The 27,800-nt window shown below is 48.8% G+C and overlaps 1 protein-coding gene across 1 annotated transcript; it reads right to left on the minus strand.

The window, feature by feature from the left end:
* Window positions 1-591: 591 nt before the first annotated feature.
* MMP24 (matrix metallopeptidase 24) lies at window positions 592-26,209 on the minus strand. Its single transcript, XM_039248727.1, has 8 exons — window positions 25,988-26,209; window positions 21,809-21,925; window positions 19,979-20,283; window positions 11,097-11,258; window positions 9,118-9,332; window positions 6,487-6,625; window positions 4,768-5,034; window positions 592-2,645 (listed from the first exon to the last, which is right to left on the minus strand). Exons 1-8 carry the CDS (start codon window positions 26,164-26,166, stop codon window positions 2,308-2,310), a joined length of 1,722 nt encoding a protein of 573 aa, XP_039104658.1. The 5' UTR covers window positions 26,167-26,209; the 3' UTR covers window positions 592-2,307.
* Between the last annotated feature and the right edge of the window lie 1,591 nt (window positions 26,210-27,800).

A 27,800-nucleotide genomic window follows, 5' to 3' on the forward strand; every position in this document is an offset into this window, starting at 1 on the left:
CTGATCAGTTTAAAATGTGACCGACACTGAAATGCTGTGATATTCCCCAGGCCGAGGGGAAGCTGAGCTCTGGGGTCCCCAGTGCTGTGCCCCTCTGTCTGTCTGCCTTGTCCTGGGGTGAGGGGCAAACAGATGACCACAAGACAGGAGAACTGGAGATTGGAAGCCTCCAGGCTGAGCCCTCTCTGGGCCTGGCCCTGCATCCCTCACATCTGCAGCCTGAGCTGCCTGCCTCCATCTCCTGCTCTTTCTCAGCTGGCCTCGGTAGTACCAGGAGCCAGTGGGGAGCCTGGGGAGCCTAGAGCTTTCAAAAAGTGAGAGCACCAACCTGAGGAGTGGAGAGGGACCGGGAAGGGGTGAAGGGAGGCCAGGAAATGATGGATAAAAGAGACCCTTCTGATCTCATCTTGGACCCTAGAGGGGTCCATAGGTGGGGACCCGAGGCCCAGCAACCCACCCGATGGCCTGGGCGAGAAACAACCTCTCTGTGCTTCCTTTGAGGGCACAGTGAGAGTTACCCTAGGCTTCCCAGGGCCTACACAAGTTTCATGTGAGTGGACAGGTATGAGCTAATAAAGTGCTTTGCAAAGTATAAAACACTGTACAAACCTATGAATCACTAATATCTCTGCAGTTGTTCCCCACCCGCCCCAGGGAGCCCGCCCTTGGCCAAAATGAGAAAAAACAGAAGGATGATGACAGGGAACACAGTGGACCCACATAGGTGCCTCTGGGACAAGAGAGATTTTGCTCAAGACAGCTCCCAGGGCAACAGTAGTCCCTGTCTGCTACAGGTTAAGCCAACCCAAAGCCCAGAGGCCACAGGGTAGGGGTGAGGCCCATGTAGGCTCAGAGGGCCTGAATGACATCTGAGACTCTGCCAGCACCCTGAAGACCTACCACCTTTTGGCTTTTGCAGAGAGCCAGTGGGCATCACTGAACCCATTAGTCTTGCCTAGGGCTCTTCAGTGATGAACAGGGCTGCCTCCACTAGGTTGGAGTGAGGCAAGCCCTAGGAATTTCTCCCAGAGACTGTGAAGGATGGCCCTTAGGATTGGGACTGCTGTCATTTGGGGGGGGGGGTGCCCTTTTCCAAAGAGCAATGCAGGCAGATGGGCCCAGTGAGCTGGGTTAGCAAGGGCCAAGTTTGTATAAACACTGCTTCCAAGCTGAGAGATTGAGTTGGCCTCAGGATAACCGGGGTGTTGGCTCTGAACCCTTCAGAAGGCTGTCCTGGGCCCATTACCCCCAAGGCCATGAGAAATGTTGGCCTGGAGCCATTTCTGCCTCACCTAGCTAGGCAGGCTGAACCCCAGGCCATAAGCAACAGGGTGGGGGATGGGGAGTGGAGAGAGGGACAGAGGAGTGGATAGTCATAACTCAGATCAGCTTCTAGAAATGGGGTCAGCTCCTGCTCCAGCCCTTTAGCCTCATGAGCAGGGTTCAAGCCCTGGGGTGTCTGGGTGCTAGAGTGGCCTTAGCAGCACCTTGGTCCTTGTCTCCTGGGGAAGGGCCGGCCGGCCACGCTGGCCTTATCACCAAGATAGTCACCTCTAATTCACCTAACCCCTCAAGCAGCCTTTGCAGAATGGGACTTTTAAAACAGTAGTGACAGGACATTTAAATATTCACGACATGACAGCTGGGTCCTTACAAGACCCAGCTGGGCCACAGCACTGCCTGCAACATGTGACCCTAAATCCTAGATCTCAGAGGAGACCCTGATGTGTGGAGCAGGTTTCCTGAGGATCTGCTGTATGCCAGCAACAGAAACCCAGGCTTGTTGCCCGCCATGTTGGCAGCAGGGGTCTCATATCCTTGGAGGACAGTGGGGTGGGGGTGGGGGAGACATCTGACCAGCAGGTGTTGGCAAAGGGGGACCAGGATTGGTGGCATCTCCCAGATGGGGCTGAGAGTGCTAGTGCTGGCTTCCACAGAAGATGCTTGGTCCAGCCAGGAACGGAGCTGTGGTGCCTCACCGATACTACAGGATGCAGTGACCACAGGGCCTCCTCCTGGCATGGTCCCTGCCTCCTGATGGGGCCTGGCCTATTCCCTTGGGTAGGGAGCAGTTCGCCCAGGACAGAAGGCTGGCAGCTGGCTGCCAGACACCCACCCTGGGGCACAGCCACCATCACTCCCTGCCTCATGCTCAGCCTAGGTCAGTGTACCTACCACTTCAGCTGCACGACCCCTGGCCTAGGGCCCTGCTGGCCCCGGTGGGCAGTAGCCAGAGCTGCCCCTGAGACCCTGATGAGGAAGGGCCTGGTTGGCCAGACCGAGTGGACAGAGAGGGCTCTGGGCTGCTCACACCCACTCCTGGACTGGCCGCTTATAGTAGGTGACAGGCTGAGGGCCTGCCTTGTTCTTGAACTGGAAGATGGTGTAGACCAGCACCAGGATGCAGAGGGACAAGATGCAGGGGATGACCACAGCCACGGCATTCACAGAGCCTGGTACGTCATTGATGGTCACCATGATGTCCACATCGTCCTGGGGCAGCCGCCGTTCCTTCCGCCGCTCCACTTCCTTCTGGTTGCAGCCCATCCAGTCACGTAGGATGTTGCGTGGATAACCTGGCTCCACACTCAGTTTCTGGTTGTCAAACTTCCAGTAGTCCCGGCCCTTGTAGAAGTAGGTGTAATCTGCAGAAACATGGTCCAACATCACTACTCCCAGATATGGTCCTGCACCTGCTCTGGGCCAGTGTGAGAGGACATGGGGTGCTGTGGCAGCGTGGAGAAAGGACATCTCTCCCACCCTGGAGTCCAGGAGGAGTCCCACCATATGAAGTGGTGGGAGCAGCGTCTTGGATCGCTTGCAGATGCCACACTCTGCAAACAGTGTGGCAGCACTGCAGAGTGTGACCTGCACAGTTGCAGAGAGGTGTGCCCAGAACCTGGAGCAGCCTGGCGAGGGGCTTTAAGTAGAATTGATAAGTTCAATTTGTGCCTCCCTTAGAACCCTCCCCTCCACCCTGCCCATGTGGGTGAGATCAAGTTCCTAACTATGGCTTGGACAGCACTGCGTTAATAGCTCTAGAGCCACAGTCCAGCTTCTGCTTGAGGCAAGGGAAGCAAGGAGCCAAATTTTTCCTTTTGTTGACAGCAGACACCACTTTATCATAGTCATGGCTTTTCTTTGGCTTGCATCACAACACAGATGCAGGGTCTCTGGGACTCTGCTGGGGAAGGGACTAGGAAGAAAGGAGGTGGAGGCTGGGGTGCCTGGGTGGCTACGTCAGTGAAGTGTCTGACTCTTGGTTTTGGCTCAGGTCATCATCTCACAATTCATGAGTTTGAGCCCTTCATCAGGCTCTGTGCTGATAGCCTGGAGCCTGGTTGGGATTCTCTCTCTCCCTCTCCTGCCCCTCCCCTACTTACGCTGTCTCTATCTCTCTCAAAATAAATAAATAAAAAGAAGAAGAAGAAAGGCGGAGAGGCTGGGCAGCCACACCAGGCTCCCAGCAACAGCCTTCATGTCCCAGATAGCGTACAGACAGCAAAGCAACTCATTCAGACTCTCCTATTGGCCAGTTCCTCACTCTAGGACTTTCATTGGCCAAATTCCTTGATGTCACTTGTCTCTGAGGCTCCCAGAAAGCAAGACCATGTGTGTAAAGCATCGAGTACACAGGAGAGCCATCAAGTAGCAGCTCTGCCCCTGAGGCTTTTGGCTTTCTTACCAGTGACATCTCCGTAGAGAGCCCTTCCTGACAAACCTCTCTAACGTGCCCTCGCCAGTGTCCCCTGCCCCCACCATAGCTCTTCGACTGCATTTCTTTCCCTTAGAGCATTTGCTGCCACTTTAGTTGTTTTCTGCTTCTAGAATGGGAGCCAGGGATGCAAACCAAGTTTTATTCTCTGCTCCTTCCCCAGCTTTCCCACACAACCTGGCTCTCAGTATTATTGTGGAGGGAATGAATGACTCCTGTCATTCTACATAAATTAAAACATATCAACAAGATGATGATGATGATGGCGATAGTAGCTGAGTCTCACATGGTATGGATCATGTGCTAGGCATTGGTCTAAGTACTCTACTTAATTTATCTTCTTATAAATCCCAATGAGGGTAGGTACCATTATTGTCCCTGTTTGATAGATGAAGACACAGAAAACTTAAATGGTTTGCCCAAACTCATAGTAAGCAGTGGAGGTGGGATGCGAAGCCAGCCAGCCTTCAGAGTCTGTGCTTTTGACCAGATCAGGGGAAATGTATTTAACAAACATTCATGGATTCCCTCCCACTCTCCACCTGACAACACCCAACCCCTCTTCTTGAGAAGCTTCTAATCTGCTGGGAAGCTCCCAGCCTGGCCTCCAGAAGGAGCTTTGGAAATGTCTCATAAATAAAAAGGGCTTCTTTTTCCATCTTCCTGCCCTCAAGCCTTATTAAAAAAAAAAAAAAAAAAAAAAGCACCTTTGAAAGCATCTGTATCCATCCTTGCTTTTCAGATATAACTCGAGGCAGTCAAGGCAGCCCTAGAGTACATCTGAAGACCACTATTTGAGAAATGCTACCTGAAGGAATGAAGTCAGTCTATGGAAACATCTCTCAAATGTGAGTCATCTCTGCAGATGAGAAACTGATTTGGTAGCTGGTAAGAGAATTAATTTACTGTGTGAACATAGGTAGATGTGAGGCAGTTGTCTTTACCATCAGACATCATTTCTCAAACTTGGATACCCTGAGAGTATGCCCATGGGCCCTGTTGGGACCTACATAAAATCAGACCACCCCACACCCAGCCAGGCCCTTACGTACATCCTTCCTTGCTGATGAAGGCCCCTTGGGGAGCCTGTGGGATGCCCTTCCACACAGTGATGGGCTTGGGGTAGCCAGGGTCCGTGGCCCGTCGCTCCTCGCTGTAGCGCCAGTACCGTTCACCTTTGAAAAAGTAGGTCTTGCCCACAGGTTCCCAGCGCAGGGCCGTGTCAATGCCTTCTCTGGGCAGACAGCTCCCCAGCTCCCCCAGGCTGTGGGGGTACCCAGGCTCCACCGTCACCTCCTTAAACACCCAGTACTTGTCACCTGTAGCCAAGAGAAGCCCAGGATCAGCCTTCCCCAGTCACTCAATGCTAGAGGTTGTGGCTAGTGCCACTTGTCCATCTTCTGCTGGGACTGAAGTCATTCATAGAGCCAGGGTGTCAGGGGAAACAGCACAAGGCCTCTCTGGAAGGCTGAGGCCCCTTGGCCCTGGCAGAGCATGGGGGAAAGAAGCCAGAAGTCAGTCACCACAGATCTTGGGTAACTGGCCCCATGCTGCCCAGCCTCCATGCCCCACCCGCTGTTTATTCACGTGACTTGCTCTTCTTCTCTCAGGTGTCCTCAGCCACTCCCATGGCTTGCACGCATTAGTATTCCCCACCTTTTACCAGTGACACCCAACTCTGAGAGCTCACAGCCACTCCCACCAGACCTGAGCTCCAGACCCAGGAACCCTGATTCAATGTACACCAGCATTGGGCATTTCCAGAGCTGCTTCCTGGAGTTCCTCACTACCTCCACAGGGCGCTCCCTCCCTCCTCACCTTTCTGCCTCTCAGTTCCCCAACAAGAAGCCTGGCATCACCTTTGGCCCTATCTTTCCTTCTCCTCTCCATGTTCAGCCTCTCACGAAGCCTTTTGCATCCTTCAGCTGTCCCCCTCTGGCCTCACTGGTCCTCCCTGGTGTGGGCCTTGTTGACTCACTCCCCTCCCCTCCAGCAACCGACTCAGAAATGGTCTCCTTTGCCCTGTTGGATTGCTGCCTGCCCTCTAGCTCTCCACTGCTTAGAAATACCCAGTGAATTCCAGTGTTTCTCTAATCAGTCAAGACCGCATTCTGGCCTGGCAACCAAGACTCCTTCGGATTCTCCCTCACTCTCTTTTCCAGGCCACTGCTCACTGCTCTCCAAGGGGGGCTCCCTGGCTGTCCAGTGGGTCTTCTAAGCTCTTCCAATGTACATGCATTTCCCCACACTACTCTATTACCATGCTGTCCCTTCCCCTTGGACTGCTTTCCTCACTTCTCACTAACTATCTGTATCTTACCCTTCTGAGGCTGGGCCCATACAAGATAATTGCAGTGAAGCAACCTAGCCCCAGGTGGGGATGAAATACATGCTAGCTCCCCCTGGCTCCTTCCCTGACCTCTCCAGCCTGTATGACCTCCTCCCAACCAACTCTTACAGAGCTGATGGGATGGCCTTCCATGGAGCACTATGCCTAGACCATCTTATACTTCACATGGGTAAGCCTAGTCGTCCCACCAGCCTGGGAACACACAGACCCTCAACAATCACTTCATGACTTGATTCCCCTGGACTGTGCTTTGCCTGCCTCCAGGGATTAGTCTTGTCAGAAGTCATGTCTCTGTTAGGGCTAGAGGGGTCCTTGGAGGCCATCTGCTTCTTACCCCGCCTCTTCCGGTATACAGATGGGGACAGGGGGTCCTAGGAAGGGCAGGAAACTGTCCCATGTCTCTTAGCACAGGCTATATTACCTTTGAAGAAGACAAATCTTCCATCAGCCCTTTCGTAAGCTGCATCTATGCGGGCAGGCAGGCCCTTCCAGAACTGCTCAATCTGCATGGGGTAGCCCTCTTGCACCCGGTTATTGCGCAGGCGCCAGAACCAGCGATCCTGGGGGTTAAGGGGAGGAGAAAGAAACACGGCAGGCCCTGCTTCAATTTAGGATTTCAGCCTTGGGGCTCAAGCCCCAGTAACCCAAAAGTTTTCTCTGGGCCCAGACTTGCAACCCTCTGTGGTGTCTATCTTTTGCGTCTAGCTTCCAGTGCCCTGTGAGGAAGACAGGATGCCCATTAACTCTTCATATAAGCCTCCTGATGATTCTTGCTGTCCAAGAGACCATGAGACAGACAACAGACAGGCCTGGTTCAGGGATTAGGTGCGGAGGAGCTGGAAGGGATGGTGCCAGGAGCCTGTAGTGGCCACATGAGGGCAGCAGAGAGTCACTGACATCAGTGGGCCACTCACCAGGCTGGCCACTGAGCCTGGGCCAAGTGCTCTCCTCACCCTTTGGCTCCATCCAGCAGGGCAAGGACCCTGGGAAGCAAACTACGGGAATCCCTCAAGACCTGGGTGTGAATTCAGGTTCCTTCACTTAAAGCTGCATGACCGTGGGCACAGTACTGCAAACGCCTTGCCTACAAATGGGGGTAATGTTGGGGATCAGAGGAGAGATAATAGGTAAGGTACCTAGAACAGCACAGGCACATGGTTGATGTTAAATAAATGGCAGCTCAATGGGCCAAGAATCTGATGAAAGCCCTCTTTTTCAAACTAAACTAGTGTCTTGTGCCAGTGTAGCCCTTGGCTGGTTGGCGATCTGCACAAGGCCTGTAACCTGCCAAGACATCAGTATAAATGGGGATGATGAAAGAGGTACCTGGATGGCTCAGTCATTTGAGCATCTGACTCTTGGTTTGACTTCAGTCATGATCCCAGGGTTGTGGAATCAAGTCCCACATGGGACTCCATGCTGAGCACAGAACCTGCTTGGGATTCTCACTCTCCCTCTGCTCCTTTCCCCTGCTCACATGCTCGATCTCTCTCTCTCTCTCTCTCTCAAATTAAAAAAAATTAATAAATGGGGATGATAAAACCCAGACTTGCCTAGGAACCATTCAATGGGGGGGATTACAGTGCAGCAGAAAGAATGTGATTTGTAAAAGATGGTACAAAACTAGAAAAGTTTTTTTAAAGGTGTTTTACAAAGCACTTTCATGTTGTTTTTAAAACTTTAGTTTGACTTTCATAAGTCTGTTAAGTAGATTTGAGATATACAGAATCTTTTTTTTGAGAGAGAGAGAGAGCATGAGTGGGGGAGGGACAGAGAGAGAGAGGGAGACACAATCTGAAGCAGGCTCCAGGCTCTGAGCTGTGGAGCCTGATGCAGGGCTTGAACCCATCAACCACAAGACCACAAAACTGAGCCGAAGTCGGATGCTTAACCAACTGAGCCACCCAGGCATCCCAAGATACACAGAATCTTAAGGAAGGCCAGTGGCTTTCCTAGAGACACTCTGTGAGAGGCAGGACTGGCACTGACCCATGTCGCCTGATTCTTGCTCAGTACTCAAAGCTTGCTGGGAGAGCTCCCTGAGGGGAGTGGGGCAGTGCCACACAACCACCCAGTGTGATGGAGACACGCTGGCCAGACCCCCTTCCGTGGAGGGCTTGTGGCCCTGGTGGCCCAGGGTGTGGTCAGAAGGCTGTTTTAAACTGCAGGCGTCTGTGGGGATGGCCTCGGCTTCAGCGAGCTCCCCCACGGTCATGCCCCTTCTCATCCAATGACTGAATGAAGCAGGAGGTACAAGGTCCCAGCTATTTGGGGCCAGTGTGGGATGGCTCCAATGGGCCATTCCAGCTCTGGAACTCCCTGTGGGGGTGGCCGACTCTGCAGTGATCCTAGTTGCTGCTTATATTCTCCTTCTGCCCAGTCTTCCTTCCTTCCTTCCTTCCTTCCCACAGATGTTGATCCCAAAGGTACTTTGTAATCAAAATCCTGTATTCCGAACACTGTCTCAGAGTCCACTTCCCTGGGAACCCAACCTGTAACACCCCAACCCGATGTGCTGCCACTCAGTGAGCCTGTGGCTAATGTGACAGGAATAGGACAGTGACGAGATGTAGCCTGGCCAGCTTTCTATCAGGCACCCCTCAGTACTGGCCTCTCAGCCCTGGCAGGATCTGGAGACAGGCTCTACCAGCGCTGTGTCAGCCCCTACTCCAAGCTGCTATCTTCATGGCCATACACTCATTTGGTCTTCATACACCTTCCTTAAGGGAATGACCCAGCTTTCAGATGGAGAAACTGAGGTCCAGGGAAGGGAGATGACTTGCCCGAAGTCACTGACCAGAAGCGGGTCTCCAGCACTTCCCCTCAGCATTAACCCCTGGGAAGGTATAAGATCACCAGTCTACTCACCTCCCTCTTAGAAACAAGTCAGTTCACCCAGCAGCACCAGAAAGGGACCCCGTGTCCTGGCCGCCGGGCCAACTCCTGTCCAGGCCCAAAGTGGGCCTAAATCCCAGAGCAGCAGGCTTCTGCTCTACAGAGGGGGAGCGAGTGGGAGAGAACCATCTGGGTGTTACCAGTTGACTGGCCCTACCTTAAACACAAACATCTCGCCTCGGAAGAGTGCCACTGTGTTGAAGTTGCCATCACAGATGTTGGGTTTGGCACCAGGTGTGGACGGTCGGTCCCCGAGGGGCGGCCGCGGTGGCCTGGGTTGGCGCTCATGCTTCCTCTCACTTGGTGAATGGATCCTGCGGACAGGGAGCGTGGGGAGGGGTCTGGTGGGCTCCAGGGGCTCGGCTGGGGGTCCTGCAGAGAGAGGCTGCATCTTAGACAGGGCCACCCATTCCCTGCCTCCCGCTGCCATTGCTTCATCATTACCCTGGCAGCTGAGGTCGGTTACCCTCCAGCCTCCTGTTCCCTCTCCCATTTGTTACTCCCCAATATTTGAGAAAACAGATGAAAATAGCCATTAAATGGGAACTCATATCTTTCCATCCCCGAATCTGAGATCTTCTCTTCTCTCCCATTATAAGAGACAACATGTCCTTTCTTAGGCTCAGTGTCCCACACCATTGTTCTCTGCTCCCTCTACACATGCCAGCCTCATTCTCTCCCCTTCATTCTGTATCCCACTCCAGGAGAGCCTCTGCCCTGTCACCTACTGAAGCCGCTCTGTCATGATCTCCAATAACCTTCATGTTGCCAAACCCCGGGGTTACCGACTCAAACTTTGATGTGCATACCAAGATCCAGGGACCCTGATAAAATGCAGATTATGACTCAGAGGGTCTGAGGTGGGGCTTGCAATTCTGCATTTCTTCAGGCTCTTAGGTGATGCCAGTGTTGCTGGTCTGAGGCCCACACTTTGAGTAGCAAGATCATAGGAGCACTTTTCCAGCGCCCTGTACTGTCTTGTTTTTCCTTCTACTTCATGGGCTGTTCTCCACTTCCTTTGCTGGCAGCCTTTCCTCACCCACCCTATCCTAAAGGTTGGAGTGCTCCTGGGTCTTCTCCCTATTTTTGTCCCTATGTCAGTTTTCTCCCTTGGGTTGCATATTAGGATCACTGGGAGAGCTTTTAAAACTCTTGATGTTCAGAAGACACCTCACACCAAAGAGAACCCAATCTCTGAGAATGAGGCCATTTTTTAAATGGAAATTCCAAGGTAATTCCAATGAGTCCCCTAGTTATGGGTCACTACCTTAAGTGATCTCTATTTCCTGTGGAGAAGGGAATGGGGAGGTGCCCATGTTCATGGCTTTAAAGACCCTCTATGTTGGAGCTGTCCAATAGGATGTTTTGTGATGACAGAAATATTCTATATCAGCACTGTCCAATACGGTAGCCTCCAGCCATTTGTGGCTATTGAGCACTTGAAATGAGTGACTAGTCATTAGTGTGACAGAGGAACTGAAATTTTAATTTTATTTAATTCTAATTAATATAAATTCAAATTTCAATAGTGACATGTAGCCAGTGGCTATAGATTGGACACCAAAGATTCCAAATCAATATCCCAGCCCATATCTCTGAGCAACAGACTGGTAAATCCTATTGCCTTACCACTAGAGAAGCCAGAAATCTTGGTGTTATCCTTGACCCTCACCCCCATGTTGGATCTGTCGGCAAATCCTGTCCATTCTACTTTCAATCACCTCCGGTCCCAACCTCCCCTGTCCAGTCCTCCACTGCTTCACTTATAGAGATCCTGCCCATCCTCCAGGGTTCTGGTTGGGGCCATCTGCTCTCTGAGGTCATCAGGGCCTCCAGAAGGAGCCCTCCTTCGGTGCTTCATAGCCTGGGGGCAGAGGCAGCCTGTGTTATGCTGACAGGCATTTGCTCAAGAAAACTGGTCTTCCCATCTCAACTGACTTGACCAAAACAAGACCTTTGCATTACCAGTGTGAATAGAAAACTGGGAGGGAGGCGTGGTAGCAGGCCTTTTATATCTTATCAAAATATCAGCATAGCCTCTTCTTTTTTCTTGCTTAAGAAAACAACCTGCTCAGGCAGGTAGTCACAGCCCAGCCCTTAAGAAGGAGCAGCAGCCCCCTCTCCCCTGCCACACACCGTAGATCTTCTGGATGCCCTGGAGATCATCCTGAGGCAGTTTGAAGTTGTGTGTCTCCATGTACTGGTAGAAGGGTGCCATGATGGCGCTGGGGTCGTTGGAGTGCTCCAGTCCTAGCGCATGGCCCAGCTCGTGCACAGCCACCAGGAAGAGGTCATTCCCTGTGGAGAGGGGAGTGGGGAGGTGCCCAGGGCACCCACTTAGGTATCAATCAACCCATTGCTTCACCTAACACTGAGCATAGGCTTTGTGCCAGGCCCTGTGCCGGAGAAATCATACACAGTCCTGCCTTTTGGAACTCTCAATATAGTGGGGGATTTGGAGAGAGAAACAAAATAAGCAAGATTAATGTTCCAGGTGCTTTAACAGAGGTCTGTAAGGGTGGAGTAAGGATTCTGAGAATGGAGGAGTGATTTAAACTTGAAAGGAGATGTGCAGGGAAAGTGTCATAAAGATTAAGTTTACCTGAGTCTTGAAAGATAAGAAGTTAGTCAGGAGAACGGATTCAGAGGGTAAGAGATGGAGGGGTGGGGGTGGCATTCCTGACAGAGGGAACGCTCTAAACAAGATCCAGGGACAAGCAGGCTCGTTCCACTTGGCTCTGGAACAAAGCAGGAGGGGAGGGCAGAGAGAGATGAGGTCAGCCAGGCTGGGAAGTGGGGCTCTGTGATGCCATGCAAAGGAATTTGGATTGGCTTCTTGGCCGGTGGGGGGTTTAGGGCAGGAGTGGGGGTGGCGACATGATGAAAATCTCTGGCTGCTCTGCACTGAGGAGGCCTGAGAGGGGAAGGAGACAAGAGGCAGGGCTTCCACGAGCTTTTGGGTAGAAGGATCCGGGTGAGAGATGAAAGGGCAACATCAGGGCAGGGAGTGGGACAAGCAGAGGGGAGGTCTGGGGGTGGCAGGCTCACATTCAGCATCAGGAGACCCAGGGGCAGGCAGGGCCGTGATCGTGAGGCAGCTCTCAGTCCGACAAGACCTTAGTTCTGAAAGAACTGAACCTCGGCCAAAATCAAGGCAGGGACTCAAATGTGAGTGAAAACAACAAAGTCCAGGAACCGAAAGTGGGACACGGGATCCTGAGCACGAAGCTGAGGCAGCAACAACATGGCACAATGGTTATGAGCGGGGGCCCCTGAGCCACATAGACCTCCTTTGTTTCCAGCTCTGCCCCCACCGGCTTTGTGAACTTGGTCAGAAGGTCTACCCTCTGGTCCTCAATATCTTCCCTTGTAAAATAGGGAGATCCTACCTACTTCATAGGGTTGTGTGAGGATTGGATGAGGTAATATGTGTGAGGGGCATGGCAATGCACAGTAGCTATTGTTACCAGACATCAGATGGAAGCTTAGTACCTGGAACATGCCCATTGACCAGAAAGGAAGCATAAGGCCAGTGGGGTTCCAGCTACCAGATTTTCTTAAGCCAACTCCTCTGAGCCCCTGGATCGGGCCTGGGACTTTGGAGTGATTAAGTAACCCCAGCTTTGGGAAAGAAACACAAGGGACAGGGAATTGGGCAGGCTGTCATACTGACAGTCCTGACCTCTGTCCAGTTGAAAACTCTTGCTTGCTTTGACCTTTGGCATTTGAGCTCTGCCTCTCGTTGCCCTGCCCTAAGGCATGTTACAGCTCATCCCTGTCACCTCCAAGTGAGGGGAGGTTGCCAGGGACCTGGGAGGTGGTCAGGAGTCCTAGTGTCTATTTTGGCTCCCGTGTCTCTGGCAAAGTTGCCCAGCTCAGCCAAGTTGAGTGACCTGTGAGGGTCAGATGGGACTGAGGATTGTCTCTGGCCCTTTTGGCTAAGGTTTTGGAAGAGAGAAGAGCCTTATGGGGCAGACCCCAACGCAAGCATGCCTGCCGCTCCGCTGACACCACCGGTGTCTTTGGCGAAGTGGAGATGGGCAAGATGAGTGCAAGGTTGGCCAAGAGCCTGGGGCTGGCCTTCTGCTGGGGAAGGGCAAGCTGGCAGGAGGAGGCCAGGCCGCCCCCAGTTCCTTCCTCGGGTCCTGGTTCCTCTGGCAGCGGGGAAGGGTGAGCTCATCTCTCAGCTCCATCCCAAACAAAGGCGGCTGCTACAGCCAGCGGAAGGCAGCTCCGCTTCCTGGGGGCTGGTCCTGCCTGGCTCTGCCTCCTGGCCTGGTTTTCCACCTGGGACAAGCTGTTCAGACCTCTTGTCTCCTGACCAGGCCCTCCCTCAGGGGGCATCCACAGGGATCTCCGTTGGGAACCGGGGAGCAGGGCTCTGAGCACTTGGCAAGACTCTAAACCTTTGTCCTCAGCCTGTGTCTGTTACTCTGTAGCCTCTGTGCCTGGGTCTCGGCACAGAATAGGAGGAAGGCCTTGAAGGAAAGGGGGCTGTGGGTTTATTCCAGGGACCAAAAAGCAGAAAAGAGCTGGGGAACTGCCATCCTATTGCACAGAAGCCCAAGAGACCTGCTAAGTGGGGGCTGCTCTGGGGAGATGGAAGGAGGGGAAAGGCAGAAGGATGGAGGAGATCCCAGTGCTTAATGGGCAGGAGGCTATTAGGGCCTTCAGTCTCCAAGAGGGTGAGAAACAAGGAAGCAGAGTAGTGAGAAGTGTGGTCTCAGGGAGCCAGACTGACATGAATCCCAGCTCTGCAATGCTGCAGCAGTGTGACATTTTAAATCTCTTCTATAAAATGCAGGAATAACAGTACCTGCATCCTAAGAACGGGGGTGAAGTTAATGAGGCAAGGTATGCGAAGCGCTCACACCACCTCCCGACACAGAACTACAGATCACTTTAATTAGCAGGGTCACATTGACCTATGTGTGAGGGCCAGCAGCCCCAAAAGGGAGTGTTCCCATGGGCTGGGAGCTCAAGTCCCAGGGCCTCCTAGCAAGGCCTCACTCAGCTCTCTCTGCTTCATTTCCTTCCCTTGGAACCTCCATTTTTGGTCAGTCCCATCTCATCAAGCCCTCCAGCCCCCCAAAAGGCTATACCATTTCCTTTGGCCTCTATTCTTTTGCCAGTGCTGTCCCCTCTACCTAGAATAGCTTTCCTCCTTCAAAGTTCAGCTCAATGCCACATTTTCCGGGAAGACTTCCTTGATTTCCCCCACTGGTAGTGAGTACTTACTCCTTTACTCTCCCAGCAGTTTATCTGACCCATTTTTTTATAATGTTTTATTTATTTCTGAGAGAGAGACAGCGTGAGCAGGGGAGGGTCAGAGAGAGAGGGAGATATAGAATCTGAAGCAGGCTCCAGATCTAAGCTAGCTGTCAGCACAGAGCCCAACGCGGGGCTCGAACCCACGAACCGTGAGATCATGACCTGAGCTGAAGTCAGACACTTAACCGACTGAGCCACCCAGGTGCCCCATATCTGACCCATCTTTATGGCACTGATCACTTTCCACCATGTTACAGCCACTAGCACACACTTGCTTCTGCTCCAGGAGTGTGAGCTCCTCAAGAGCAAGCTTTGTGCTTGGCAGGGCTAGCTGACAGCAGCCGGGATGGAGCAGTGCCAGACATTCCGTATTTTTCCTGGTGTGGTTCTTGGACCACCTGTAGCAGAACCACCTGGGGCGATTACTAAAAATTCAGAGTCCTGGGTGCAGACCTGGCTCTGCCACTTACTATGTGAGGTTTTTTTAAAATTTTAAATGTTTATTTATTTTTGAGAGAAGGAAGGGGAGAGGCAGGGAGCGAGGGAGACACAGAATCTGTAGCAGGCTCCAGTCTCCAAGATGTCAGCACAGAGCCCAATGCGGGGCTTGAACTCACAAACCATGATATCGTGACCTGAGCCGAAGTCAGATGCTCAACCGACTGAGCCACCCAGGTGCCCCCACTATGTGAGCTTTTATAACCACATGGAACTTTACTTTCCTTGTCCGTTAAAGGGATATTATGATCCCTGCCTGGTCTAGCTCCCAGGGTTGGGGGAGAGTCATGGAAGTGATTGCCGAAGGACTCTGTGAAGGGCTGGTCTCAATGACTCTTCTTGTCTTGTTACTTTTCCCAGGGCTGGCCTCCCTTCCAATCAGAGCTTAGTGAACTCAGACATCACTGTTGGACTCATTGAAAAGAGATGAGGACAAAAGGTGCCTGGAAGCAGCCCCTGAAACCTGCTGGAAGGTACGATGGGCCAGATTGCCCTTCACACAGACTCCAGTGATGTGGAGAATCAAGATCACCCTTACACCCTTATAATCCAGTGGTTCTCCAGGAGAGCCTTTTAACACACAGGTGAAGGAGCTTCTGATTCAGGAGTTTTGGGTTAGGACTTGGGCAACATTTTTTTTTTTAATTAAGTTCCCTCGAGCGAATTTTATAGTGATTGGCTCAGGCTGACACACCTGAACCAAGCGCTCACCCTTTGCACCACTGATGGTGGGACTGCCTGCATCATATGTGCTTTCTACTGTGATGCAGTACGAAGGACGCTACCACTTTGGAAGCTCTTACCAAAATGTGAATTTAGTCAGGTCTATGGGACTAGTTACCAACATTCAGGATATATGAGGAAGGGAGACATGTTAAATGTGAATCTGAATCTCATCGAGCCAAATGAGTGTACTCTGGACAAGTGATGGTTTTTTCAACAAATATTAGCAGGGTTGGGGGTGGGGAAGCACGTTGACTGTTGTAAGTGAAAACGGCTTAAGAAACATGTCAACCATGCATGATGTGTGGATATTGTCTGGATCCTGATGCAAGCAAACAGCTATAAAGGATATTTTTGAGGTAATTTTGGGAAATTAAATGGGAATTGGATTTTAAGAAATTATTGTTAATTTTGGGCTTGATAATGGTTTTGTGGTTGTGTTAAAAGTCATCCATTTGGGGTGCCTTGATGACTCAGTCAGTTGAGTGTCTAACTCTTGATTTTGGCTTAAGTCATGATCCCAGGTTGTGGGATCAAACCCTGTGTCAGGCTCCTCACTGAGCATGGAGCCTGCTTAAGATTCTCGATCTCTCTCTCTCTCTCTGCCCCTCTCCCCTGCTCATGCTCTCTGTCTCTCTAAAATATAAAAAAATAAAACAATTTTTAAAAGAAAATAATCTGTTAGAAGATTTGAAGGGGTACAGGCACCCCAATGTTTATAGCAGCACTATCAATAATATCAAACTATGGAAAGAGCCTAAGTGTCCATCCACTGAAGAATGGATAAAGATGTGGTCTATATACATAGTGGAATATTACTCAGCTATCAAAAAGAATGAAATCTTGCCATTTGCAACAATGGATGGAGCTAGAGTATATTATGCTAAGTGAAATAGTCAGAGAAAGACAAATACCATATGTTTTCACTCATAGGCGTAATTTAGGAAACAAAACAGATGAACATATGGGAAGGGAAAAAAGAGAGAAAGAGAAAAGCAAACCATAAGAGACTTTTAATGAGAGAGAACAAACTAAGAGTTGATGGAAGGAGGTGGTTGGGGGATGGGCTAGATAGATGATGGTATTAAGCAGGACACTTGTGATGAGCACTGGGTGTTGTATGTAAGTGATCAATCACTGAATTCTACTTCTGAAACCAATATTACACTGTATGTTAACTAACTAGAATTTAAATAAAAATTTGGAAGAAAAAAAATAATCTGTTAGGGCTATGTCCTAAACAGCTTACAGATGAAGTGATATTGTGCCAAGGATTTTCTTTAAAATACATCAAAAAATAGAAGTGGCAGGGGGAGAGTAGATGAAATAGCAATGACATCATTTTGGTAATTGCTGAAGCAAGGGGACAGTTGCCTGAGGGTTCATATTATCATTCTCTCTTCTTTTGTGAGTTTGAAGTTTTCCATAATGGAAATTTAGAAGAAAACCAATAAACACAAAGTTCCCAGGAGGCTCTATTTCACTCCCTTGTTGAATTTATGTGGAAATTAAACGAGATAATATACAGGTGCTCCATAAATCTTGGTTCCTTTCATCTCCTTCCAGAAACTGTCCTAGGGCAACCTGCTGCATCAGAGGTCTGTTGCCACAGTTAGGAATTTCATCCAAATGGTTCATGCTTGGCTTTCCAGAGCACAGAAAAATCCTGACTCTTGTCCAAAGAAGACATTGGCCATCTTGGACTCTCTATCAGAATTGGCAGGTGTTCATCAGGATAGGGTGGGACAGACAGGAGGATTGTGGGATTGTGCCCATCCACAGGTCCCAGCTCCTTCCCACACACACTCCCAGTTCTTGGGACTTTGAGACTGGGCCCCAGGTCTCCACGAGCAAGGAGCGCTTTTGGGCAGTACACACCTCAGAGCCGGGAAGGGGAGGGCAGTGTTGTTAAGAGTATCTTTCCAGTGCTTCCTCTGGCCAACAACCCTTTAAGAATTCATTTATCTCTATCAGGGCTATAACTAAAATCTTGTCAGCTAACAGTACCTGGCATGTAACAGGGCTCAAAAATGTTAGTTTCTTTTCCTTGCACTTTATCAGCACAGCCCGCCATTTGTTGACACCGATTCAAGAATAAGCATGGGAGAGAGAATAGGTGTTCAGAAAGCCAGGAAGCACATCCAGGACATAAGGAAAGGGATACCAGGGCAGAGGAAATGGAGATGGATAGGAAAGAGGACCAACATTTGAAGAGGGCAATGTGACCTCTTCAACCAACAAAGAGAAATGTGACAGTTTTGTATCTTTGCAGAGGCTGAGCCTTGACCAAACCATCCTTTCACAAATGAGCCAAGGGTTGCCGATCCCTGATTTGTTCATGCAATGATATGAAATGTTTTCAAGGAGGCTGTCCCCATCCAAAGACACCAGACTCAGCCTCTGAGTAGATGGGCCTGTAAGAGTCTGCTCTCAGCCTGGAGCATAGCCTAAGAAAAAGAATGCCCTATGTTTCCCAAACTTCCCTATGCTTAAGAATCAGAATGTCCAGGGTCAGGGCCTTGGAATCTGTTTATAACAAGAAACCCAGGTGATTCTTATGATCAGGCAAGTTAGGGAAACTCTGAGGATAAAGGCAGTATTTCTCAAGGGGAATGGAGCCTCTATATCAGAAGTGCCTGTAGAATGTATTACACCAAGCACAGATTCCCAGGCCTGACTCCAGAATCAGAGATTCAGAAAAGCAAGAGGTTAGGGGCCCTAACCTGGGATGTGCATTTTTAAAAAGATTTATTAAAAAAAATTTTTTTTTAATGTTTATTCATTTGAGAGAGAGAGAGAGAGAGAGAGGAGCTGGGGGGGGTGGGGGGCGGGCACAGAATCTGAAGCAGACTCTAGGCTCTGAGCTGTCAGCACAGAGCCCAATGTAGGGCTTGAATTCACAAATCGTGAGATCATGACCTGAGCCAAAGTCAGATGCTTAACTGACTGAGCCACCCAGGCACCCCTAAAAAGATTTCTGGGTGATTCTGGTATGCCCTGCAATTTGAGAACCATGAAAGTTTAGCTTGCTAGCTAAGAGTATGTGTGCTTCAGGGGCATCCGGCTGGCTCAGTCAGTAGAGCATGCAACTCTTGATCTTAGGATTGTGAGTTTGAGCCCCACATTGGATGTAAAAGTTACTTTAAAAAAAAAAAGAGTATGTGTTCCGGAGTCATAATGTCCAGGTTCAAAGTCTTCCTTCACCATTCACCAACTATGGGACTATAGGTAGACTAGTTAATGTTTCTACATGCCTCAGTTTACCTATCTGTAAAATGGAGATCATAATAATAAATACATACTACATAGTATGTGGAAAGCACTTGACATGGACCCTAGAATATCAACAAGCTAATCATTATCTGTTCTCATCTAAAAGCCAGAATCCTCTATCCTGTTCTCCTCCAGACTCATCTCTGCATTTTCTTAGTATTTCTGCTACAAGCTTCAGTATAGTCTGCTTTGTGACAGGGTTACTTATGTACGCACTGTCTCCCCCACTCAACTATGGACTACCACAGGGCAGAGATCGTGTCTTTTTTTTTTTTTTAATGTTTGGAGGTCCCCTCCCCGGTCCAGGCTGTGTAACATGTTACACTAGAGTTGGAAAGGAGCTTAGAGATCACCTAGTCCAGTCCCTCATTTTTTATATGAGGAGACTGAGGGTGAATCATTTGCCCCGAGTCACATAGCCAGGTTGTTGAGCAGTGGTTTGAGCCCTAGTGCTGCCCACTACCAGCTAGCTATGCCATTTGAGCCCCAAGCCCTTCATTTTAAAAATGGACATGATGAGGGGCACCTGGGTGGCTCAGTTGGTTGAGTGTCCGACTTTGGCTCATGTGGGTTCAAGCCATGGTTTGTGGGTTCAAGCTCCGCGTTGGGCTCTCTGCTGTCAGCACAGATCCTGCTTAAGATTCTCTGTTCACCCCCCACCCCCGCCCCTCCTAAAGCACAAAGCAAGTGCAAGTGCTTTAGGAGTAAATACTGCTAAGGCTTTTGCAACCTGAAAAGTATTGTTACTATTACTGTACAATATTGACTCTGGTTCTGTATAATATTCATTGAGTCACAGTGGTGAAGAGCAAGTTATCCAAGGATGATAGATAATTATGGGGCCTGTTATTCACATCTGAGGCTGATATAAGGGAGAGAGAGTAATATTATTTCTTAAGATGGCCTTTGAAGCCATTATCAGGCCAGAGCCTACCTCTTTCAGACCCCACTTTCAGCTTTAATGACTTTTTTACCTTTTTCTCTAGCCTCTGATCCATTACTTTGTCTTCCTGTTCATGGTCTAACCCCTCCCTCTTGACTCAGCCCCCTTAGACCATTTACTAAGTGATCTGACTCAACTCAGGGGCCCTGGCCCTGAGGGATCAGAGACCTCAGTTCCCACCCTCTTAGGTTCTTAGTCCTTGGACATGAAGCTACAGGGCAGGAAACTCATCTATCACATCCCAAGCTCTTCCTCAGGGCTTCTTTCCCTGACAATCCAGGACTGACCCACATTCCCCTCATGGTCTTACCATCATGGTTGGCATTTCCTAGTGTCCACGGCTCATCTGAGTCAAAGTGAGTGTCTCCTCCAATCCCTGGGCCAGGAAAGTAGGCATGGGCCAGGAATCCCCCTTCTCCATCAAATGGAGAGCTGTCACCATGGAAACCAGAAGCAAAGAAGATCATGATGTCTGCCTCCTTCCGGTCACTCTTGATCTCATGATATGGCACCTCTTCAAAGGTCAGTGGGGTCACCTTTTGCCACACATCGAAAGCCTGGCGAATCGCTTTCCGTGTGTCTAGCTCCCCCACCTTCGGGGTGTAGTTGTGAATGCTGGTAAGAGAAGAGAAGATCATTAGGGAGGAACAGTCAGAGTCAGAGGTTTGCAGAGCTAAAAGGGACACCAGAGACCACAGGGACCAGTAATCTTCAAATTCTGAACCCTAGAATTCTGCCGAGGCACCCCAGGAGTTGAAGAAAAGGCTAGGTAGGCAAGGCTCTGGGTCCCCACCCTTGGCCTCAGTCAGAGCAGCTTTGTTGTAATCAATGCTCCATATCTGAGCTCTCACGAAGTTTGTGTTGAAAACAGAACTCCACTCGAGTGTGCAGAAAAAAATTAAGTTGGTGGATAGCATTTTCTAAATTTTAAGTTTTTCTCCCAATACACAAAATGTGTTTATAAAATATTTATAAAAGTCATAGAAATCCTGAAGCAGTGGCAGGTTTAAATGAAACATCCCTTTTAAAAATATTTGGCACCAACTACTTGTCTTCTGCTTGTACAGGCTACTGCTTGTCTACCTAGGAAATTGGTACAGGGTGGTATCTGATTCCATTAGTTATAGATTTGGCTATTGAAGGTTAGTGAATGGTTCTCCATAGCAGAACATCACTACTCCTGGGTGCTCTGCCCCATGAGCACCTGGGCAAGGATTATTCACCCATTCTACAGGTTAAGGAAACAGGCCAGAGAGGTTGAGTGATAGAAGTTAAGGTTAGAAGCCTCTTCTTCTTTCTCTTGATTCATTCTACCACTTCAGGGGAGCTTAAGCTTTATCTAGTTTCTAACCCAGATTCTTCTTAACTTTTCCTTCTCTTGTCAGATTTCTGGCAAAAGCCTGTTCTGATCTCTATAGCTCATCAGCAGGGGAGCCCTTCATTCTTCATCTTTAAGGATTTCTGTCTTAGGTCCTACCTCTGAACCCAGGGTTCTATCCACCTGAGATAGAATCAGAGCCTTGAAAGGTGCCACCCAGAGCCCAGCTGAGCCTGCTCTATGCCTGGCTTTTGCCGCAGCCCCACTCTGAATTCTGCCATCTGAGTCTGCTGTGATGGGCTCCATCATCCCTGTCTTTGGTCACTGGTCTGACTTGGAGGCTGATCCTCCTCTGCCCTTTGTTTCCCCAGACAGTTCAGGAGTGGCACTGCTATGATTCCGTTCCCAGTTCTGTATAATCCTTAGGAAACAACTGGAACTCTGCTGGGAACTTTGGGCTGTCAGGCTAAGTGGAGAAGGGACCCAGATAAAAGGAAGTAGGGTTTGGCAAGCCACAGTTCTTTATCACAGCTGAGAGTTGTTGAACAATCCCTACCCTACTTTCTCAAAACTGTAGGAATCTAAACAGGACACGGCTAATGAGCCCCCAAAGGACCAAAAAACCTGAAGTTGGAGACACAGACTCCTTTGGAAGTCACAAGGAGGACAAAGTAATAGGCTTTTGTCACCTGGTCTTGATGCCCACATACCTGGCTCTCACCCTGATCACAGACCCACCTACAGTATGAGCCTCTGAAACTCAGGCCAAAACTGAGTGTGGGTGGAGCCAAAGCCACGGAAGAGGGGAAGGAGTCAAAGCACCTGTAGGTGATGTGTTTTTGTCTCCACTTCTGTCCAGTCAGGGCATAGCGCTTGTTCCTCCGCCTACGGCTTAAGTGGGGGTGATCAGGGACACCACAGCGGGGCTTCTTCATCCACCTGGGGCAGAGAGAGGATACACACATACACACACACACACACACACACACACACACACGCTGTGGTCACAATACTCTAGGAAGGCATTGCAGAGTCCCCAGTCCCAGTCTAAATGGCAGTGTGCATCCTGATGCTAGACCCTAGGGCCCTGGCTCTGAGGGGTTCCCCCACAGGAACATAACAGACTGATTACTTAATTCATTCACTCACAATTGATTATGTAGACATGGAGCTGCATTAGAGCCTGGGGTCAGAGACATAGGCTTGATGGCTCTAGCTCCACCACTAATCATAGGAACCCAAGCAAACGATCATTGTGAACCTCAGTTTCCTCATCTGCCACATGAGAATCACAGCTCTCACTATTCTTAGGTTTTAGAGAGCGTCAAAGGAGGGGTTATATGTGGAAATATTCTGTAAGTGGAATTATATCACATCACTCCCTGGTTTAAAACCCTCCAGTGATTTCCCCAAACATTTAGAATAAAATCCAAACTCCTCATGTTGGCCCACAAGGACCCACGTGATCAAGTCCCTGTCTACACATCGGATGACATGACATCTTCCCCTTCCTTCCCTCTCAGAATCTGCTCCAGCCACAGTGGCCTTTGTACTGTCTTGCTCATGCTAAGATTATTCCTACTTCAGGGCCTTTGTTCCCCCTGCTTTGCAATGCTCTTCTTCTACATGTGGTTTGCTCTTCATTAAGGTCTCTGCTCAAATGTTACCCCTTTCATGAGGACTTCCCTGCCCACCCTATCTGAAATAGCTTCCACCTCCCACCTGCCGCTATCATCTTATCCTGCTTCATTTTTCTTCATAGCATTAGTCTTGCCTGAAATTATATCATATATTAGCTTTTTTGTTTAGTCTTTGTCTCTCTTAGCAGATTCTAAATTCCATGACAGTGGCTAACACAGAAGATGTTCGATAATGATTTGTTGAATGAATGGATGGATGGATGGATGGATGAAGGGATGGATGAGTGAATGAATGAATCAGAACTACCCAGAAGTAGAATGGCATAGCTTGTAAAACAGCAAATTCCCTTTCGCTATAGATGTCCAAAAAGTGTAGAATCGTAGGACTGCAAGACTTAGAATTCTCTGCAGCATTTAGTATGCTGTATTGTGATTTTAAATCTATTAGTCCATTACCTCTAATAAATGGCAAATTCTCTGAGGACTGGAATGCTATCATATTCATCATTGTGTCCCCAGAAGCTGTCCAGTACCTGGAATGAAGTAAATCCTGATAACTGTTTGTTGTCAGGTTAAGTTACACTTAGGGAATAGTAAGCCTGGGACGTCATAAAAAAAAAAGAAAGAAAAAAAGGCCAGGGTAGGAGATTTTTAAAAGATCATGGCTTATTGGGGCCCAGGCCATCCTTGCATTTTATGTCCCTATACTGATCCAGTGACCAATTATAGCCTGAAATTGCTGGAAGGGAAAATAGTCTACCTCGTGTACGGTTGTCAAAAGTACTTGTTTGGCAGTATAGCAATAAGGAGCCACAGACTATTTTAACCAAATATTTTTAAAAAGTCCCCTGAGGCCTTAACCAGGTCTTACTCTTCTTTGCAGTGCTTCATATTGCCTCGAGTGTCTGTACTCAGAAATGAATAATGAAAGACATAATGTTATTTGTATGAACATTTCTAATTTTTATGGTGTCTGTGTTCTCTTAAAGAAATTTTTTGATTCTTGAAACAACTCTGTGAGGTAGCCAGAAACTGTTTATCTTCCTTTTTGCAGGTGAGGGAAAAGGCACACAGATAAATCAAGTAACTTGCAAAATATAGCTGTGAGGAAGGACTGGAACTTAGTTGAATGAATAAATGGACTAGTAATGAATGCAATTTAACAAACAAAAACAAACAAAAGCCGGGGCTTTTTTCTTCTTGTGCTGAGCACAAGTTTGGGTTAGAGGATTTGTTGAATGAAGGAATAAATGAGTAAGTGAACAATGTATGACATTTCCCAAGGTAGGCACTCAAAAATTTAAATCACTAATCTCACTTTCTTTCACTGACAGTCCTGGGGAATAACCAAGAGCCACCTCTGCTACAGCGAGGCTGAGCTAGACCTGGAAGGGCCTCCAGGGAGGAAAGAGGCCCAGAGAAAGGCAGTGACTGCCCAAGGTCACAGGGCTGGAAGGGAAACTAAGGTCTCTAAACTCTACCCCCAAACAGCCTCCCCACTCAGGTCTGGGACTAAGTGTGAGCGCCTTCTCCCCTCTCATGCCTCCCAAACAGCATTCCCACCGCACCCCCCACATTCCTACAAAAAAGTGGGGGCAGAACTGCAAGTGGGAAATGCCATCCTCCTCCCTCAGATCATTCTGTCCACCTGCCACTCTCTGAACCCTGTCCAACAGGCCTGGGGCTTTCTGGAACAGAGTAAAACCCAAGGCCAGGTGGTGCCTCAGCAGAGACACCAGTGCTCCTGCTCCAGGATGCACTGCCGTGAGGCCTGCACAAAACCCTCAAAATAACCTCCGCTTTGAAAGGCGGCTGGGCTCTCTTCAACCAGCTCACTCACGAGGCCACACGAGGCCTCAGGGCCAAGGCTTCCACTGTCCTCACGATACCATAGCAGCAGTCAAACATATTGTCTCAGAAGTTCATGATCTCACAGTCAGAGAACCCGAGGAATAGAAAATGTTCATACAGAATCACAGGATCGTAAAACCCTGGACTCACCAAATGTTAACAGCTTAGAATAATGGGATCTAGAATTTGAGAGTCATAATCTAACACTCCCCTCTGTAAGTGAACAAGCTGGGACCCAGAGAGATGAATCTGTCAAGGAGTGAGTGACTCACCCTCCGGGGGTGGGGGGAAGGATTGATCCTGGATCCACAATCAGCTGGATTCTCTGTTCCCCACCTGCACCCCCTCATGGGGCCCTGCTCCCTGCTTCCATCTCTGCTCAGGACCCCACCCCTTACCGCCTCCTTGGGAAGCTCCCCACTCACCCAATCCTCAGCCGCTCTGCCATGCCCTCAATGCGGCAGTGAGGGAATGGCTTTCCTTGCAGTGCTTTAATGACTTTTCTGGCTATTTCCTAAACAAATGTGAAGATGCTTAACTCTCTGATCTTCAGACAAACAAAAATTCATCCACCTCCAGCCACCCTCTATTCCTCCTTCACTGATAGGCTTCTTGCCTACAGTGATAGGCAAGAAAGTCTTGCCTACACTTGCTGTCTCTACTCGTCATCTCCCCTTCTGCCCACTGCAGTCTGACCCTGCAAGGCCTCCTGGCTGCTAAACTCAGCTGACACCTTTGGATCTCCTGAGTGACCACACTGCAGCAGCCGGCCCACTGACCATTCCCCCTTCTCTAGCATGACACATAGCCCCTGGCTTCCTCCACTGCTCTGGCCACTCCTCTTCAGCTTGCATCATGAGGATTACTTTCTCGGCACCCATCCCTTCCTCCTCTTGGTGCTCTCGACCTGAGTAAATGTGATCGTTCCCATGGTCTGGCTCATTTGTTAGTACTTCCTACGTATCTCCCTGAAAGCTAGTGTTTCCTCCTGAGTTATAGACTGGTGAAGCCAGATGATTGTACTTTTCACGATGTGGTGAGCCTCTGGAGGGCAGAGATTGTAGGATCCAGTCCAGTGCCTGGCACATGTAGGCATTTAGCAAATATTTAATAAATGGAAAAAGTGGAATGAGAGCTTCCAGCTCTTTGTATCAGGTGAGATGTGTACATCTCAGGGAATGCCAGTAGGGTGATTCATAGAGCCAAAAGTAATTAGAGTTAGAGGAGATTTAAGGTCACCTCCAACTAAACCTCTTATTATGCTGAAAAGGAAACTGAGGTCCAGCAGGGTTACAACACTTGTTCAAGATCACATAGCAAATTTAGGGCAGAGCACCTCCCCAGCTCACATAGGAAGGGGCACCGTGGAGTATTCCCTCCCCGGATGATACTACAGGAGTGAAAGATAGGAAGACAGGATGGGCATGGTTTATACATGGGGCCATGACAAATGTGAACTCAAATTTATGTCTGGAAAGTTCAAAGGCCCAGTGCCCTACACGAATCTTACTCGATTGTTGTCTGATCCAACACACCGGTGACTGGGATCCCATAAAACTGCTGCATAGTGGAGACTGCTGACTGTAAGACCTTCCCTGAGTGCAGCGCGGGTGCCCGTGAGTCATAGGGAAGCAGATAGCCATATGACTTTAACCAGTTCTGAAAGACACATGAAAGAGAAGGATGCATTATGCTGGAGAAGGCTCTGTTCTACCTGGGTGGAGATTTGCCTTTGAAACTAGGGATCATTTTACGAAAGGGACCTATGGACTCATGCTCCGGTTGCTTTCCCCTTCATTCCCTCCTGCACACACTGGCAAATAACCTGCAGAAAACCCAGCTCTGTTGCCTTTCTCCCTTGCTATAAAGCTTTCATTGGATCTCTACTGGCTGCAGAATAAAGATTAAATTTTAATTCAAGGCTTTCAGGACCCTGCGTCTTTACTCATTTATGCAGTGGCTTCCACTGATATGTGACTAGACATGGAAGAACACAAGAATGGTCCCTTCTCTGAAGCAGAGTGGCCTGGTAAAATGGGCCATCCAGAAACCGTCGTGTCTAAAGTCAGAGTCTGCTGAGGAATCACGCTGTAGAATTTTTACTGGCTTGAGATTGTATACAATCTTTATTGCTAACCCCTCCAAAAGAGCAAGCCATTATAAGTATTTATAAACAATGCATTACTTAATTTATATATAAGTACATAAATGTGTTCATAGAAAAAAGCAATAGAAGGGCACCCATAAAAAATAAAAAGTAATAGTATGGGTATATATAAGAATTTCTTGTTTTTAAAAAATATACACTGAGGTATTTTGGCTTATATAATGGTGCACAATGCCTGCAACTTTTTCTTAAACAGATTTAGAAAAGAGAGAGAGCAGGAGAGAGAGAGGGAAAGGAGAGAGAGGGGAAACAAATGTAGTAAAATGTTAAGAACTGGGAATACAGGTGAAGAGTATTCAGGAATTCTTTGTCTCATTCTTGAAAACTTTTCTGAAAGTCTGAAGTGATGTCAAAATATTTTTTTTAGGGGCACCTGGTGGCTCAGTCAGTTAAGCAGCCAACTTCGGCTTAGGTCATGATCTCCCGGTTCCCTGGGTTTCAACCCCACGTCAGGCCCTGTGCTGACAGATAAGAACTTAGAGCCTGCTTCAGATTCTGTGTCTCCCCACCTCTCTGCCCCTCCCCCGCTCACATTTGGTCTTTCTCAAAAATAAATAAACATTAACAAATTTTAAAAAATTATTTTAATAAAAAAAGAATTAACCACGAACATCCTTTGTTATAGTATTATGGAGGAGAATTTCTGTTTTCTAAGTTTTACCCATGGAGTCACTTAAAAAAGGGAGGAAAACTTCCAAAGGGCAAGAGCATCTGGAAGTAGCTTAGATGAAAATGCTCACACACACTGGCACACTGGGTGTTATATGGAAACCAACTTGACAATAAACTATTTGTAAAAAAAAAAAAAAAAAAAGAAAAGAAAAGAAAGAAAATGCTCACACAGACAATGACTCTGAAGGACAGCAAAGTAGAGATGATTATTCCCACTGACAAGCGTGAGGGAAGCCTGAAGAAACCAGAGCACCAGGAAATATCTGTGGCATCACTTGGAAAATGAAGAAAACATCCATGGATCTCCTGAACCCACAAGCATTTATTGGAGCACTCCTACATGCTGGTCTTTGAGCCAGAGAGAAGCTGTGGCCCAGCCTCAGAGGGTTTTCCTGAACCCCAAGTGACTTATAGAAGGAGAAAGATCTTAGGAAGTGATATTATTCCCTTTGTAATTTTTGCTTCTTGTTTCTATATGAACAAG

This window comes from Hyaena hyaena, unplaced genomic scaffold (genome assembly GCF_003009895.1).
Source record: "Hyaena hyaena isolate Hyena2069 unplaced genomic scaffold, ASM300989v1 scaffold_315, whole genome shotgun sequence".
Classification (NCBI taxonomy): Eukaryota; Metazoa; Chordata; class Mammalia; order Carnivora; family Hyaenidae; genus Hyaena; species Hyaena hyaena.